At 34.8% G+C, this 17,388-nt stretch overlaps 2 protein-coding genes across 8 annotated transcripts; both read right to left on the bottom strand.

Annotated features, from left to right (window-relative positions):
- Positions 1-2,103: 2,103 nt before the first annotated feature.
- LOC140956824 (uncharacterized) lies at positions 2,104-11,003 on the bottom strand. 7 transcript variants are annotated; one of them, XM_073413699.1, is made up of 9 exons: positions 10,831-11,003; positions 6,244-10,636; positions 6,117-6,155; positions 5,781-6,004; positions 5,575-5,698; positions 4,801-5,002; positions 4,388-4,723; positions 3,630-4,300; positions 2,104-3,281 (listed from the first exon to the last, which is right to left on the bottom strand). In XM_073413699.1, exons 2-9 carry the CDS (start codon positions 10,480-10,482, stop codon positions 2,658-2,660), a joined length of 6,459 nt encoding a protein of 2,152 aa, XP_073269800.1. In that variant the 5' UTR covers positions 10,483-10,636; positions 10,831-11,003; the 3' UTR covers positions 2,104-2,657. The 7 variants fall into 7 exon arrangements, with proteins under 7 accessions (XP_073269800.1, XP_073269802.1, XP_073269803.1 ...); XM_073413701.1 differs by having other exon boundaries at positions 4,801-4,984; XM_073413702.1 differs by having other exon boundaries at positions 5,853-6,004.
- Positions 11,004-15,523: 4,520 nt separating this feature from the next.
- LOC140956684 (protein transport protein Sec61 subunit beta) lies at positions 15,524-16,296 on the bottom strand. Its single transcript, XM_073413530.1, has one exon. It carries the CDS (start codon positions 16,145-16,147, stop codon positions 15,836-15,838), a length of 312 nt encoding a protein of 103 aa, XP_073269631.1. The 5' UTR covers positions 16,148-16,296; the 3' UTR covers positions 15,524-15,835.
- Positions 16,297-17,388: the final 1,092 nt, after the last annotated feature.

The raw sequence follows: 17,388 nt of genomic DNA, 5'->3' as shown, positions 1-17,388 counted from the left end.
ATGATATTATTTGCATAATTATCTCATTATCTAGAAAGACAAAATATTATATGCAATCAAATCAACAAGAAAATACAATAAATTAAATTAAGAAATTATTTGGAAAATATATTTCCCTTCAGCTACGTTCTCTTGATTTGAATAATTGGAGTTTCCTTATTCAACTCTAGCAAAGGTTGATCGGGCAAAGTCGATTTTAAAAAATCATTGATACCTCATGACTAAGCTCATTAAGATTAGGTCCAATCTAATTTTGGACCTCCGACCCATCCCGGAATACCAGGTTTGAGAGTATAGTTATTCATGCACTATATTAACTTTAAACAGTATCATTAGCTGCTCTTTCATTATATACTCAGTCTCTAATTTGAGCGTCGGAGGGGCTACGCCGGGACACCCTCCCGACCCACTTTTAACGGTCTCCTTTGTGATTTCAGGCTTAAATTAAATTCGAGGTCTGCACTCAAACTAGTATCACCTACTGGAATCGAACCCTAAATTTTAAATGAGTATCAATCATAGTAATTGAAATCTTCTATTATAAAAATTTCGTTATACAACTTTTCAAATAAAAAAAAATCAAAAGTTTGATGATATTTTTTTCTGTAAATTTTTTGTAAAATGTTTACAATATTATCTTTGCAAAGATATTATGTTTATTTAATTATTTTATTTTAAATTTTAAAAGCATATAAACAATAACCACAATTATAAGAAATTCATATTTTTGAATCAATTGAGTTAAGGGTGACTCGAGAAAAGGATCGCCAAAATTTTTTAAATTAGCAAGTTTTCTTTAGCACGAAATATTGTAGAATCAGAGATTTTCAAGATAGCAAATGTAATTAATTTGTGGGGCTTTATTTTCTAAAAAGACCTCTTACAAACTATAATAATCAAATTTGGTCTTAAACTAAGTGACTTTTTAAAAATAGCCTTAAATCCCAAATTTATCCTTTAGACCTTTTTTATACTAACAAACAAGCATATTAAATTGAGCAAATATTATAATATGATTATACAATAATTTATTATAACTTTATGTACATATTATTATTATTAATATAAATTTGATAAATAACTGATAGATTTGAAAATAAATAAAAATGAAAATTTCCATAAAAATTTGTTAAAGTGAACGATAAGCTAGAAGTCTTCTTATATTAAAGAAAAAATAATGCATAATAAAATAAATTTATTTCAGTTACATTGAAAAATAAAATTTATTTGAAAGCTTAACGTATATGATAATTATTTTTCAAATAATTTTACATGATAGGCGTGAAGAGATTTTTGTGAAAAGAAAATATATTGGAACCACGACATGATAGAACATAATTGGTTTGTTTTATGTTAATTATTTTGATTTTTTTCCCAAATATTTTTATTTTCTAGGATTTGCATATCGGTTTTTTACTCATATATATACTTACATATTTTATTCTACAAAATTGATTAACAATATTTTCACTTTCTTCATTAGCAAAGCTTGAATGATTGAGATTGAGAGAAAATATTCGAAACAAAAATGAAATGAATTTAATATGACAAATATATTTATAAGTTTCTAACACATCCAAATAATTCTTATTTTATTATCCAAAAAATAATAATAATAATTCTTATTTTACTAAGTTGTTATTAATCAAGATATTGAAAAGAGTAAATTAAGGATATTTTAAGATTTTTAAATTATTAAAGGCTACATTATATAATATACAGGAAAGAAGGCTGTTTTTTAATAGGTTTAATGAAATTTCTTATTGCACAATAGCAGGAGGCATAGTTATGTCAGCAGACGATTTGCAACCGAGTTGTCTGAAAAATATGTACCCGCCAGCCAGCGATGTGCGAGGCCAGACCCAATCTGTACATAAACACAGATACATACAGGTGCTTGCAAGAAAAGGGCCAAGGGAACAGAGCACATGCATTCGGGAAAACCAACAATAAATCAATATCTTTATTAATAATTTGAAAAATAGATTGAAAGATGCTGAAGAGATCTTACAAAAACGTGGCATCATATAGTAAAGTGATGATTTCTCTTCCAGTTATGCAGAAACTTGGAAGAGAGCAGCAAAACCCATTGGAATCAAAAAATGACTTCAAGACATAACTTCTTGTCTCATATAGATGAATTGTGGTTAACACTGAAATGATAAGTGTTTATAAATAAATAATTCAAATGTATAAATACATCATAATCCAAAGAGAAACCAATCCCTGGACGAAAGGAGAGGCAGAATGCCAAATTTCAGTTCTTGCAATTTATCAGCACAACAGCAAAAAATAGATGGAAGTCTCGAGTCAAGAAACAACCGCGCTAGAGCAACTGATTCGTGGTTGACCTACCCACCCATGAGATCGTGGGAGACAGGGTTGGTCACGCGCAATTGCATTAAACATAAGATCTCATCGGTTGAACTCTCACAGAAGAAATTTAGAAAGATGAAACAAAGAATTATTTCCTCTTAACAAAAGAGTAAACATGAGAGGATGAAGTTTCGTAAGGATTCCATTCATTCAGTGGAGTCTATTTTCAAAGTCCACTCATTTCTAACAGCATGCATCAGTGAAGGCCATTGGCAGCTGGAAGGAGAAGCATCTCGACTGTGAGCCTATACCATGGGGCAAAAAGGCCTCAAACGTTGCCATTAACGCTCTGTTTTAACCACATATATTTGTTTTATTTTCGAAGCAGGAAAACCCCTATCCACACCACTGGACTGGCTCCTTCCATGGAAACCAGTCCTACGATGAGACCATTCATTCCCAGCATTGTTCCTGTGAGAAATACCCCCTCTCTGATGACTATGACCAGCAGACTTAACCTGTTGGATGGGCGGACTCTTCAGTAGAATTTGAGCATTTACAGAACTTGCATTCTGGAGTTTGCTATTATGATTGCCATGGCTATCCTCGTGAGGCGTGCCAACCTTACCAGATTCAGCATTGTAGGTGCAAGAAGAGCTATGAATCACCATACCCTGCCCAGATGTGACAACCCCAGTGGATCTATTTGAATCTACTAGCCCAAGTTCAGCAGAAAATGGGGTAATGTTCGATTCTGTGGCAACAGAAAAACTTGGGACATCGACTGATGTTTGAATCTGAGATTCAGAAAACATACTGACATTTACAGGGTGGTCGACGGAATGCCCGTGATGGACTTGAGAAGGAAGTTCAGGTTCTACTCGCGGCTGCAAGGGTGACGAGACTGAGCCATTGGAAGTGGGAATATGCCCCCATTGAGCTTGGACGGACATATCAGGGGCAGACTGAAAAAAGAGAGAACTTAGGTTTTTCTGAACTAGAAGAATTTGTATGGGGAAAATGTTTATAAGAGTGCACTAACAAAAAATGCTCAAACAAAATAGAAGAAGAAAATCATCTTGTACGGTTCCATAACGATTCCAATCCACTGTCTTATTCCTCAATTTGCAAAGGAGATACTAAACAAGCTGAAGCAACTAACAGGGGAAGCAGTATCACATATAAGATGATCTACCTTATAGCTTTACTATTATCAAAAACATGAAAAAAGAAATGATGACTAATATGCAAAATAATAGCACGGTAATTTCAGCAACACAACATGACTTGCAGAAAGAACTAGATTCTTTTACCTGAAATGGAGATAAATTAAACATGGGCAAGGGGGAGGCCATAGGCACAAGTGGAGATCCAGGGGCAAGTTGCCGAATAGGAGCCATCATATTGGAAGCATTATGCTGAGTGGACGTTGTATTTATGCCATGCACGTCTCCATCATTAACTTGAACAGAAGTTGAAGTATGTCCAGAAGGGATGAAGGTGGTTCCCATAAAACTTAAACCAAATTGTCCATATTGACCAAATTGCCCATATTGTCCAACTGGAGCAAAATGATTGTAGACAACCATATGTGGAGGGCCCTGAACCCCAGGAATGCTTCCTGGATACCCAGTTGGAGGATTATAAAATGAGTCCAAACCAGAATGCCATCGCTGCCAGTTACCAATAGGTCCTGAACTGGGTGCTGTACTCTTTTGTGGCTGAGATAATGTGCCAGAAGATTCTTCATGCGGACCAAAAGCAAGAAGTGGACCGCCCAACATTGGATTTACTTCATAAAAAGGTAAGTGGGAAGGACCACCAGAAAAATGAGAAGGCATCTGGGTAGAAGAACTCTGAGAACTTGGCAATGGTGACCACAAGGAGATTTGAGTTGTCTCGACAGAGAGGTCTGCTGGAAGAGAAACGCTTAGCAACTCCTCACCTCTTGATTGATTTACCAATTGCAGACCTCCAATTACACCTGTAAAAAGATGCACATTCAAGATTATAATTATAATTATAAACATGTAAAGGCCACTCTTAAATTTGAGTCACACTTCTGTATCACCTGTCGTGATGACATCAATATCAGCACGGGTAAAAGTTTTGGTATCTGGAACATTAGCTGCACTTAATGGCCCCAATCCATTACTGACAAAATCATCAACACAGATGGCAGCAGCAGAAGTAGCTGTTGCAGCTTCAGCTTCAGCCTTACAATCTTGTAGTGGAACACAGCCATCAGTGGAATGGTTTTCTTTTTCGAAAAAAAGAGAACTATCATTTTCAGCCACTGAAAAGTTGTGACAGATTTGCACATCGTGTCGATTGGAACCTGGAGCACCAATCCCAAGTGATACTGCACGGCTACTAGGAGGAAGAACAGAAGGAGATGTCACAGCACCTAACATGGAAAATATATATATATTTAGGGAATACACTAATGCCAGAGAAACTACACTTGTAGTAGCGTGAATCTACCAAATTGGATTTTCTCTCCAGCAAGCAAGGAATTGATTGGACTTGCACCAGAGGAAAATTTTTTCTCCTTGACCGAAATGGACATTGTTGGCAAGATGGGATCACTAGCTGTGCTGGAATTACCTCCAACAATAGAATTGTCTGAATTGTATCGCATAGGTTTCATAGCCTCCTCGAGTTCGGTCTGTGTCAGTGACATAACCTACCAGAAATCAAATTCATTGATATACCTTTACACTTGGAAAAGATGCAAAAAGTCCATTGTCCACAATGTTGACAAGTGCCCTTTTTTGTCAACGTTACATAGTTTAAGGTGCTGTCAGCATTTAACAATGGGATGCAAAATAGAAAACTCGAGATGCAGAGGCAACAAGCTATCACTTCAACTTTCCTCTCCAGCTAAAAGGAAGAGATAATTAAACTAATGTTCCACATTCAGTCACTCAACATCGACTTCATCAAGGCTCAGCATGTAAAAACTCTATTCAGGAAAAAAGACACCCACGACGATCCAAAATAATGCTTACAATACATAATTAATATAATCCACGGCCTAATTACCATAGTACCAACTGTTAAATTGAAATGCCAATGACTTCGGAAGAGATTAAAATGGGCAGGTTTTTAACTCACTCTCGTTGAATTTCAAAGATAAATTACTCACATGATGCACCTGGGACATTTCAAGGAACGGCAACCACAATTTAGAAACGAATAGCAACCAGCTGTTATAACTCATCAAAAACCCAACAGCCTAACAGAAGTTCAACATACCTGTTGGTTCATCCCTGAAGTGCTCCAAGAAGTTGATGACAACTTGATTTGGTTTGCGTCATTGTTTTTATTATCATATCCTTTTTCGTCACTAGACATAACAGTCATTGAACCTGTTCGGGGCCTACAAAGACATGCGTTGCAACAAATTAAAAATACCGTTAAATAAGATCCAAAACTTTGAGCTTCTGTGAAGAGGTAAGTACTTGATACTCTGGGATTCGGAATTTATAGGAGTGCCAATTGGGGCCAGAGGTTGGAAAATAGAGGTGGTATACCCTGTCGATACTTCATTATGTGCCAACTGATGGCTCTCTGAGACAGCAACATCCAAGCAAGATTCTTGGTTCTCATATGGCATGGCAAGCTCACTTGGGCCTCCAGAGACAATAGAATATGGTTTCCGAGCATGCAATTTGCAAGGTGGCTGCTAAAAAAATGATAGCCATAAGTTTCATAGATGACGAGAAAACATAACCAGCCACATGTCATCCAAAAATTGCTAACTGTACTTTGAAAATGAAAAAAAAATGCACAGATACCTGTGTGGTGAGTAACTTCGCTTTAATTTCTTTTTCTCTCTGTTCACACAAATCAGTCAATCATTACACATCATCGGAAAAACGCCAAATAGAGATAGAAAATAATGAGAAATATATGCATTGATACCTTTGTGGTGAGTGATTTCGCTTTGATTTCCTTTTCCCTTTGTTCACGTCGATCATTCAACATTTGTCTTTTGGATCTTACTTCAATAAAATCATCCTCATCGCTGGGAGTTTCTATACCAGGTTGCTCATAAATGCGAACAACACCCTTCAGCAGGGGAGCATCAACATCCTCGGAAACCTTTTTTGGTAAATTTGCTTCACTGGTGTAGGAAATGTTTCGACTCTTAAAAGATACATTTTTTCCCATCTCTTTTGCTACCATGTCTCCAGGATTGGCCACCTCCGAATAAATACTATCAGAGACTTCTGCTTTAGTTCTGTGCTTCAGTGGTCTATTAGAAATGTTACCTCTCTTAGACCAGCTTCTTCTAAAATCTCCCATAGCCTTTCCTGTATAACTTGACTTATCATCTAAGCCAGAATCTTTAAAGGAAACCATCAGAGGTCCTTTCCCCCTGTCAATGTTCTCCCGAATCCGAAATTCAGTATGTCGAACAGTCCGTTGAGATCTTCTCTGGAAGCCAGTTGAATTCGCGGGCATACCATGAGTAGTGAAAGATGATCTGGTATCTGCATTTCTGACTATATAGGAATTGTTCTTTCCCCTGCCACTATACAATCGATCAAGACGTCTAGGTCCACTGAAAATTTTATCCCCAGAAGCAGCGCGAACTGGCAGTTGCATAATCTTCATCTGACTTTCAGATTCCTTTTCTTCGGATGATGGTAAGTGATTCTTTGGAGCTGAGTCATAATGCCCTTTCTCCTCCATTCGGGGTAGAGAATTTGATTCCTTTTCTTTACCAGTGGCACTTGAAAGATAAGTTGTACGGCCAATATTTTGGTCAGAACCACTGTCTGCTTCCCAAACAGAATTAATTCCCACGGAAAGGCTCCCATGAGATTGCTCAGGTGGTCCTGAAACAAAACCTGGAAGCTTGTTTAACTCGTGTTCTGCCACATTCTGAGCAGAAACATCTGGAGCAGGCTGATTATACATAGAGTCTCCAGCCCTCTGATTCAGATTAAAAGGGACCTGCTTGTTAGGCTTAATAAAAGACATTGATTGGGGGGGCATGGGCAATATTCCCTGTGAGATAGGAGATGTATACTGCATCTGGCCAAACTGGAACGCTGGGGGCTGCGATGGATCCAAATAAGTAAAGGATTGACCAACAGGTAGATGGATGTGGAGAGGCATCTGAATGGAACCAATTTGAATTGCTGGCACAGGAGAAGGTATCAAAGATGGACCAGAAAACAGCCCAAACTGTAGTTTAACAGGTAAATCAGTAGGGCTTCCAGCAGAAGATACAGATGATATACTAGTCTGACCGACAGCAGCTGTGACATCACCCGAACATGCGACTGATTGCTGCACAGCTAAGCCAGTGCTAACCGAGGAATCAACACAGTCTAAAAGATCTAATGAGGAGGAATATGAAGCTTCAACAGATTGACCAATAGAACCTTCCGATATCAATTCCCTTTCTTTGATCTTAACAGAGGAGCTATTTGCAATTACATCAGATATATCATTTGCATTCAGAAGGCCCTGTTCTTCAGCAGGAAGCCCATCAATTAGTCCTCTTTTCTCCCCTACATTACCAGAAATGTCGGAGATTCCATATGTTCTATCTTGGGTCCTTGAGCTATTTTCAAAGTCATCACTCGGTATTACCACTTCAACACCCTCGTCAAAGCCTAAGACCACGTTATCCACCATAGCAGATGGCTCTGTTTCTTCAAATTCAAGGCCTTCAAACTTTTTACTCAGCTCAAGATTCTCATCATCGCCATCACGCACTTCATCTTCTTCTATATAACCATCTTCGTCCTCATCATATTCTTCTTGATGTTGCAGTGTATCATCATTTTCAATAGTCCATTCTTCATCCTCGCTAGCAAAACCAGCAACCAATGCCCCAGTGCTAGATTTACCATTCAAGACAACAGATCCACTCTCAGCTAAAATATTACCTCTCACTTCTGTTATACCAGATTTTACTGGAGAATCTTCAAATCCATCCAACTCATCGTGGGAGAGCTGAGGAGGAGAATTTGGAGGGCTTGAAACAGATAACGAAGATTGTGAATCACACCTAGATTTATTGTTTTGAATCCGGTCTTCAGGGGTTATATTTTTAACCTCCACTTCAGGCAGTTGAAGACCCTTTTGATTACTACCATTATAAAATGTCCGCCCAATTGGTAAACTTATTGCAGAATTGGTATATCGAATTTCATCGTCAAGTACAGCCGAGGGGCCAGAATGGTCAATACGTCCCTCAAAAGGAGCCCTCTGAGATAAATTAAGCGAGGGAGGAGGAAGAACGCGAGGCTGTCTCATAGAATTCCTTGCCCTCCCATAAGAATAATCCCTTGACACTGCTCTGCCACCACCAAATGCATCTCTTCTCGGACTGTAATGATCAATCTCCTGTTCCACCGGCGGCGGACAGAAGCTGCCACCATTTTCAAAAGCATCTCTATGAATTATTCCTTTTCTCGCATCAAGAAAGTTTGATGAACTTTCACTAGGAGGGTAAGGTCTCCAGGTCATCTCGTAAGGCCTGCTAGGAGCAAATGGATCAAATGAAGCTGAAGTTGTCAACTTATCGACCATTCTCTCACCATCTTCCCAAGTATCCAAAGTCCTGGAGAAATCTTTTTCCTTCACTGAAGCTTCTAGTTGCTCATCATTAACCATGTTAAGAGCAGATATATTACCCCTGGAAGCTGAAGCCGCTTGAGCCTCCCTCTTAGCTATCTTAGCTTCTAACTCCAGAAGCTTCAGTTTGGCAGCTTGCTTCCTCCTCTCTTCTTCCACATAAATTCTTCTCATTTCTTCCTCCCTGGAAATTCTGTGTTCTTCTGCTATTCGAATTGCCTCTAATCGCTCATGTTCTGCCCTCCATGAAGCTTCTCGGGCTTCCTCTTCAATCCTTCGCTGTCGTACCTCCTCTTCCCTGATCCTTCTTTGTCTCTCCTCCTCCTCTCTTCTAGCTTGCTTCAAAGCTTTTTCTTGTTCTCCAATGATTCTCTGTCTTTCAAGCTCTTGCATTTTCTGAACTCTTTCAAGTTCTGCTTGAAAAGATTCTCTAACGGGATCATGAAAATCAGTTGATTTTGCAGCATCTCTTTTCTTTCTGATAACACCAACAAGGCCACCTGACAATAAATCCCTTTCATCAAAACCTAAAGTTTCATTGCCACGTTGACCCCATCTGTCATATGGACTCTGAGCTACTTTATGAGGTAAAATGCTCGGCCTGAGTAATTCAAGATTCCCATCCCAATAACTATCACTCTTCGAATATCCAACATCTCTTCCACGTTCGGAAAACCCATGACTTGTGTCACGCTCATCATCTGCCCAGTCCGACCTTGGATTCAAGCGAACTGGTGGTAGTGGAGAAGTAAAATACTCATCCTCTTTACCAGTTCGATCAGCCAGTCGCCCCCTACCTGTCCCACGACCCTCACCAGTGTTCTCTGCTGACAAATTTCTGATAGAATTCGACGAAGGCTGCCCTGAAGGCTGTGCATTAACCAAAGAACCTGAATGATAGATGTCTCTCTTCTTCTGATTGAATTCCTCACCTACAATCTGCTTTTGTTTCTGGTTTGAAAATTCCTTCTGTTTCTGGGATGCTTCAGAAGAGACAGGCCTTGCAGCCTGCAGAGATGGAAAATCCTCACCTTTTAAAACTGTAACTTTCGCGATAGAAGGTACAAAATCCCGTGAGACAGAACCAGAACTGGAACCCACAAGTCCTAACCCATTAGAACGAGCTGAAGGAGGAACATAAGAACCAGTGCCCCGACTTATCACATCCTTAGCTTCCATCGCATCAGTCAAGGGAATATGAGCATTGCTCTCATTCTTTTCGGACAAGGCAGAAACAGATACCGGTTTGGTCCAGCCCACACGCGTTGAAGAAGGCCTCGCTCCACAACCAGGAGCAATACCACGACTGGGGCCGGATGTATCGAATCGCTCGTGTTCTTTCCTCAACGAGGGCAAATTTAAGGGAGGTGGAACAGATAGCTTCGAACCAGACTTCTGAGCAATGCCCCGGTTCTTGGACAAAACCAGCATTCCACCGCCGCGGCCCCACCCAGCAGCGGAAGCCTGCCCGTGATAGCCTCCACCACCACCATTAAACTGCTGCTGCTGCTGCCCATAAGACTTGTTCAGATTTGCTGACACAAACTTGGAGCCAGGGTTGGCCATCTCCAAACCTAACACGAAGCCGAAACCAGTATCTAGAACCACAGCAAAGCATCAAAACCAAAACCCAAGAATTTCCGTCTAGATCTTTCTCCCTCCCCAGAAACACAATAAATAACGAATCAACAATCCCACCAATAGATCTCCCTAGCAAACACTGCATAAAATAACTAAATCAAACACAATGGGCTATCACAGTTACGTTAATAGTAAAAGAAAACGTTAAAAGAAGTAATCTTTCGGTACGGTCAGCTAATTAGAGTTCATAAATATAATTAATGGTGTAATTGGGAACAAATCGGGGATAAAGCAAGAAGATGAGCTGCGCAAATCAGAAAATGAGGAGCATACCTCGGACGGCGTAAGACGGAGGGCCGTACGATAATTATCGTGAGATCGGAGAGGAGAAGCCCTAAAATATGCAGCCGACTACAGAATCGAGAGAGAGATTATAGATGCTTACAGATCCGGACATGGAGAGGAGTTTGATTTTGTTTTGTTTTTTTTTTTTTTTAATTAACATCACAGCCTAAAATAGATATTATTTGGTTTTCCCATAGCGATTTACGTGGGTAATTCTATTACTTTTATTTACATATAAAATTAATCAAAAAAAGTTTACAAGCTAGCTAGATATAAAAGCGCATTATAAAATTTAAAAAAAATATCAAGAAAAAGTTATTTTACTAAAGTTTGGAAATAAAAATCATGTTCAAAATATTTTCTTTTTAAATTAATTTTATTGATTTGATGTGGTCAACATTCTATTGTAATATCAGTTTGAACAGAAAAATTAATCCTCATTTAAATTTATTATTTTTTATTAATAATATATTGCAAATATGTATTTCTACTTCTTTTTTTTTAATGAAATAAAAGACTTGATGCCACTGCTCTTCTGTGTATATTGGATAAACTCTCGCATTAACATAATAGTTTGCAAATAAAATTAGTCGGATAAATCACTTTGAACAAGTTATGTTGTGCAAGCTCCCTCAAGAGTATGTTATATAAACTAGTGAATCTTTGTATGTGTTGTGTGCATATATCGTTAGAATAATTATCTACACATGGTAATATTTATTATTTTCAAATTAATTTTTTTTCATATTTTTTAATAGGATATATAGTAATCTAACATTTTAAAATTATAGATATTTAAAATATAGATAATATAGAATGGTTTTCTTCCGGACTACTTTAAATGACTATATGATATTGAGAGTAGTAGGTTTTTTGTGAGACAGTTTCACGAATTTTTATCTGTGAGACGTGTCAATCTTACCAATATTCACAATAAAAAGTAATATTTTTTCATGAATGACCCAAATAAGATATTCGACCTACAAAATTGATACGTGAGACCGTCTCACAAGAATTTTTTTTGTATTGAGAGAATGAATTCAATTGTGTAAATATATTTATAAATATATGATTGAAATTTTTAAAAAATAAGGTTATGTAATTATAATATAATTGTAATTTTAAAGTAGATTTCACTAAATCGATTATAAATGAGTTAGTATAGAGTCTTCAACTTTAATCAATAAGATTGTAAGATATACATGTGCTTAGATAATTATTTATCTTTAATATTGAGAACTAGATTGTTAGATATTTTTCTAAAAATAATAATAATTAAATAAATAAATCATTTTCATATATTATTTAATCAAATTTGATATAATTATTGACTTTTTATATTATTTTTTAGTTTATTTTAAACAATAAGCAAAATTTTATAATGATATTGTACTACATTCAAAATAACAAACTCTTATTTATATTTTTATTAAAGTTAAGGGGCTTAGAATGATTAAAGTTGTGTAATGATATGAATTTTTTATCAACCAAAAATACTCATATTTTCAAATTATAAACATAAAATTTCACGTTATTTAATATACATAAAAACTTGTTTAATAGGTCTTCGGTGAAACGGTCTCACTGATTTATATATATGAGATGGATAGACTTAGATACCTTTGGCAAAGAATTAATATTTTAATGGGTCCGAGTCGGATATGATATACGTCTAATAAAATTAACGCGCGAGACCGTCTCACATGAATTTTTGTAAAATATATTTTGGGCAAAAATTTGTGTGAGGCGGTCTCACGGATCATATTTTGTGAGAAAGATCTCTTATTTGAGTCATCTATGAAAAACTATTACTTTTTATGCTAAGAATATTACTCTTTATTGCGAATATCGGTAGGGTTGACCTGTCTCACAGATAAAGATTCGTGAGACCGTCTCACAAGAGATCTACTCTTTATTTTGTGCAAACTTTTCTTTTTGTAATTGTCATCTTCTAATAAAAATTTTCTTTATACATATTTTTATCTATATTTTTAGATTTTTTAATCATTCGTATCAATTATAACATGAAAAATTATCATAGAAACATTTTTAAAAGTTTTAGATTTTCATATAATTTCTTTTTTTAAAATATATTTATTTTCAAAAATATATATTGTCTATACTATTCATAGTATTTATATTATTATATTATTAAATTTGAGTAATCTAGAATAACTAATTGGTGGCATCATTAATTTTTTTAAATATCAACAATACCCCTTTAAAATTATTGAAGTGTTCTATTTTCATTTAATAAAATATATTATAAAAATTTAGTTTAGGAAATTTACGCATTTCTTTATCATTATCACCTCTATCACTATTTTATCTACTTTTAAAATTTTTAAAAAGTACTAAAATATATTTTTATACATTTTTTTTTGAAATTTCAAATGGTTATATAATTCATAATATAAAAATTATTATAAAAAACATTAAATTAAAATTTTAAAAATTAACACAAAAAATATAACGTGTATATATATGTACGTATGTATGTATATGGCACAATGAGTGTAAAATGGTCACTAATTATTAATATATACTAGTATACCGATGCACACGTTTCGTGTTTGTACAATATTTTTATAATTCATTTGATTTATATTTAAATGAAAATCAAAATGTAATTATAAGAAATAGTGAGAAATTACACTACAATTTTGATAGAAAAAAATTTGGTGAATTTGTCCATAATGGAGAGACAAAATTAAATATATATATTTTTGTGTGCGTAACGATTTCTATCATGTTCTCAACTTTAATAAAATAAAATATATTTGCGACATCGTATTCGGGCAATAGTAATAAATAATCTTGGGTAATCTAAAATGCACCGCTTTTTGTTCCCAAATACTGCCCATATTATTTTAATACAGAGCTTATATCCAAAATAATTTTAACTCAAACTAATAATTATTAATTGTGTATATAATTAGCATCTATTCACCAATTGGTCGAACGCAAGATTTCTCGTCAAAAATGATAAATCTTCTTCTAAATCATTGTATTATTTTAATTCAGTTTTAACTTCAAAATAACACAATTTATGCTTCAAATATAAAACCCTTCTCCAACCTCGAATATCTTCGAAATATTATTTATTATTTTATTTACAACATTGATTTTATTTCATACAATGTTTATTTATTAATTTTAAATAAAAATAATTAAGTTTTAATTTAAAATAATAAAATATTATATTCAACAAGCTTATAAAAGGGAGATTAATTAAAATAGTAATACAACACATGATTTAGTAAAAACAATATAAATTAACTAAAAATATTTAAAGATAAATATTGAATTATTTATTGTTAAAAAATTAAAAATCCAGTCAATAGACAAATAAATAAAATAGAGGTTATTAAAATAGAAATAAAAATGGATAAATAAAACAAAATTAAGCTACGCCCTATTTTGGCATTTGAACAGTGCAGGGTGGGAAAGACGATTAAATAGTGCAGTAAAATTTAAAAATTATCCTTTGCAGTGCAATGTTAGAAGTAAAACTGGCCATAAATTCCCTTGTTAATTGTACAATTTTCAGATAGAAAAATTATTTTAGAAAATTGTTATAAAAGCACAAAATTTCGAAAACCCCATGGCTTTCTGATTTTTGCCTTTTAATCTCTTTAAAAAATAATAAGACATTTATAATATTGCATTCAGTTAATAAATTTGATCTCCTTCTTCTGAGATTTGTGTCAACTTCCATGTCTAATTAGCCATAATATTAGATGAAAAAAACAGAACAAAACAAACAAACTGGTTGCTTTGCATGTCGAGTAGATTAGCCTCAGATGGTAAATTAAGCAGATCTTATGGTGCCCCCTCCATATTAAAGAACAATCGGATTGAGTTCGTAACATTTTTTTTTCATACGTGATTCGATTTTTGTTAGTCCGTAGTATTCTTTTATTTGTTTTGAGAAATCACGGGATAAAAATAAGTGAGACAAATTTATCTCATTCGAATTATTTTATCGATTCTAAATAATTACAAAACTCATTTTTCTAACAATTTTTTCATATATAATTCGACATAGAACACATACATATAGATTATTGAGTTTAATAATTGTACATGTTGATTATAATAAATAATCGAAACGTAGTACTTGAGTTGTTATACCGTTAAAAAAATTTGAGTTACACTATTATCGAAAACTATAAGTTTTTGTAAATCGACAAGCTCTCGACCTTATAATTAGTATTAAACCCGAAATCACAAATTATATTCTGCAAAAATAGAATTATCTAAAGAGATTTTTGGATACAATAATTGTTCATAAAAAGTGATACTTGAATTGTTCTATTATTTAAAAAAATTTGAATTACACTGTTATCATCATATATGATTTTAAGTAAAATATTGCCAAAATCGGATAGATACAACAATTTTAGCTTTATAAAACGATAATAGCTACAGCTGAGTCAAAATAACAATGACTAAAATTTATCTTGCATCACCTTGTGCGATTCAAAAATGGATCAATTGTAAACATCGACCTTATCTTTCTCCCCTAAATTCGTAACATCCATTCCATTAATTTGTAATAAAGATTTCAGGTCATCAATTTGTGAAGTGTTTTAGCAAAAAAACAAAATAAAATCAGACTAGTTGTTCTTGCATGTACCCACTCAAGATCTCACTGACAAATGTTTTTAAAACAAAAACAAAAACAAAATAAACAATGATGCTAAAAGGAAGAAAACGGATACGGCAATCCTCAGTTTAAGTAACAAAAAACTGAATACGGAGTAGATAGAGATGAGGGAAATTATTGGAACTAGCTAAGTTAAGCTCAAGCCCGATCACTACACATCAGAATTCAGTAACACAAGATCTGAACGTGAGATTCTCTTTTATGATAATGCATTTCTTTCAAATTCAAACACCTTTTCGAAAAAGTCGATTTGAAAAAACTAACCGTGGGCTCGTCAGTTATTACATCGATGAACCCGAACCCGCGATCCGATCGACAGGAGGCTCAGGCTTCGGATCTGTAGCGGTAAAACTTCCCGATGACGTGGAGAGCGGTGACGAAGCCGATGAAGCAGAGACTCATCACCAGAACCATCGTTGGGCTGATTTTCATCCCCGGCGCGTCATCCGTGTAGAAACGAAGCATGTTGGCACCGGATCCAGTACTGCCGCCGACGTCAGAGGAGGATCCGCTTCCGAGTCTGCGCCGGCGCATTCCCGCCGTGGCGGCGGCGGAGCCGCGCGGGGCCGCTCCCACGACACCCGGGCGAGAGGCGGTTCCGGAGGAAGCTTGCGATTGGGAAGAACCGCGTACCATCGTCAATCAAAGTACTGGAGGTGTGGGTAAAGGCAATGATTTTTTGGAGAAATCAATAGGATAATCATAATTATATAATATAATATTGAAAATCGGAAGTTGTTTGGATAAACATGATCAGAAATTACTCCGTGAAACGGTGTACCAACGCCGAGACATGACTTTCCTCAATCTTGAATAGGTCTTTTTTATTTTAAATTTTTTTTTTAGAGAATAGGTCTTATTTTAATAGAGAAATTGTCGAGGACATTACTTAATCTTGAATATGTTTTTTTTTTAGAGATTATGTCTTATTTTAACAAAGGAATTGGGAAAACAGATACGGTACAATCAGATCGTACAACTTATATATTTCAAATACATTTGAGCTAACATCATTCTTTTTCCGAAATAATATATGACATGTCATTTAGATTTAGGTTTATTAAGCGGTGTAAACTCCAAAAAAAAAATGATTATTCAACTTAACTCTTAATGCTATAACATACACACGATAAGTTTGCCCTAACAAGTTGATTCTCGAACCAGTTGAGTATACTTAAATATCCAAGTTCCCAACTAATGATGATGTGTTATGCAATAATGCAAATAATATATAATGTGAATCTTATTGACAAAAAATGTCTCTATAATAGGAATCAGTGAATCACATTAAAAAGAAGACATTTAAAAACACATTTAGCGAAAAATAATATTTTTTTATGAGAGTCAACTCGATCCATACATTGAGCAAAAAAAAAATATTTTTTTTACATAAAATTTTTTACGTAAAAAATAATATTTATTTATAAATTAAATAGAATATCTGTTTCACACAAATGATCACGTAACAATTACGAGTTAAAAACAGTAGGCCTGAAAATTCAAAACCATCATGGACCATGACCCGATTAATTGGGCTGCACTAGTTCTGTCCAGAATCGGCCTTAATGAAATTTTCAATTTCTGGGTTCTGAAATATCTGTAGAGGGGTTATTAAAAATAGCCTCCTACAAATATTACTTTTATGAATAATATTAATTTATTTCCTAATATTATTTATTATTATTGTTATTATTGTTGTGGTTGTTGTTGTTTCCAATATTATTCTATTAATTATTTGACTATCGTGGGGAAAAAGTGATCGACATAAGTTGAAAATATTTATGACAGAAGATTATTTTTCGTTCAAATCCAACAATGTCATATTACCAGTGTTCTAAAAAACTCGTTTAAGCTCGACTTAAACACGTTTAAGTTTG

Source organism: Primulina huaijiensis, chromosome 14 (assembly GCF_012295235.1).
Source record: "Primulina huaijiensis isolate GDHJ02 chromosome 14, ASM1229523v2, whole genome shotgun sequence".
Lineage (NCBI taxonomy): Eukaryota > Viridiplantae > Streptophyta > Magnoliopsida > Lamiales > Gesneriaceae > Primulina > Primulina huaijiensis.
Note: the sequence above shows the minus strand (reverse complement) of the source record. Positions and strands in the feature narration are given on the sequence as shown.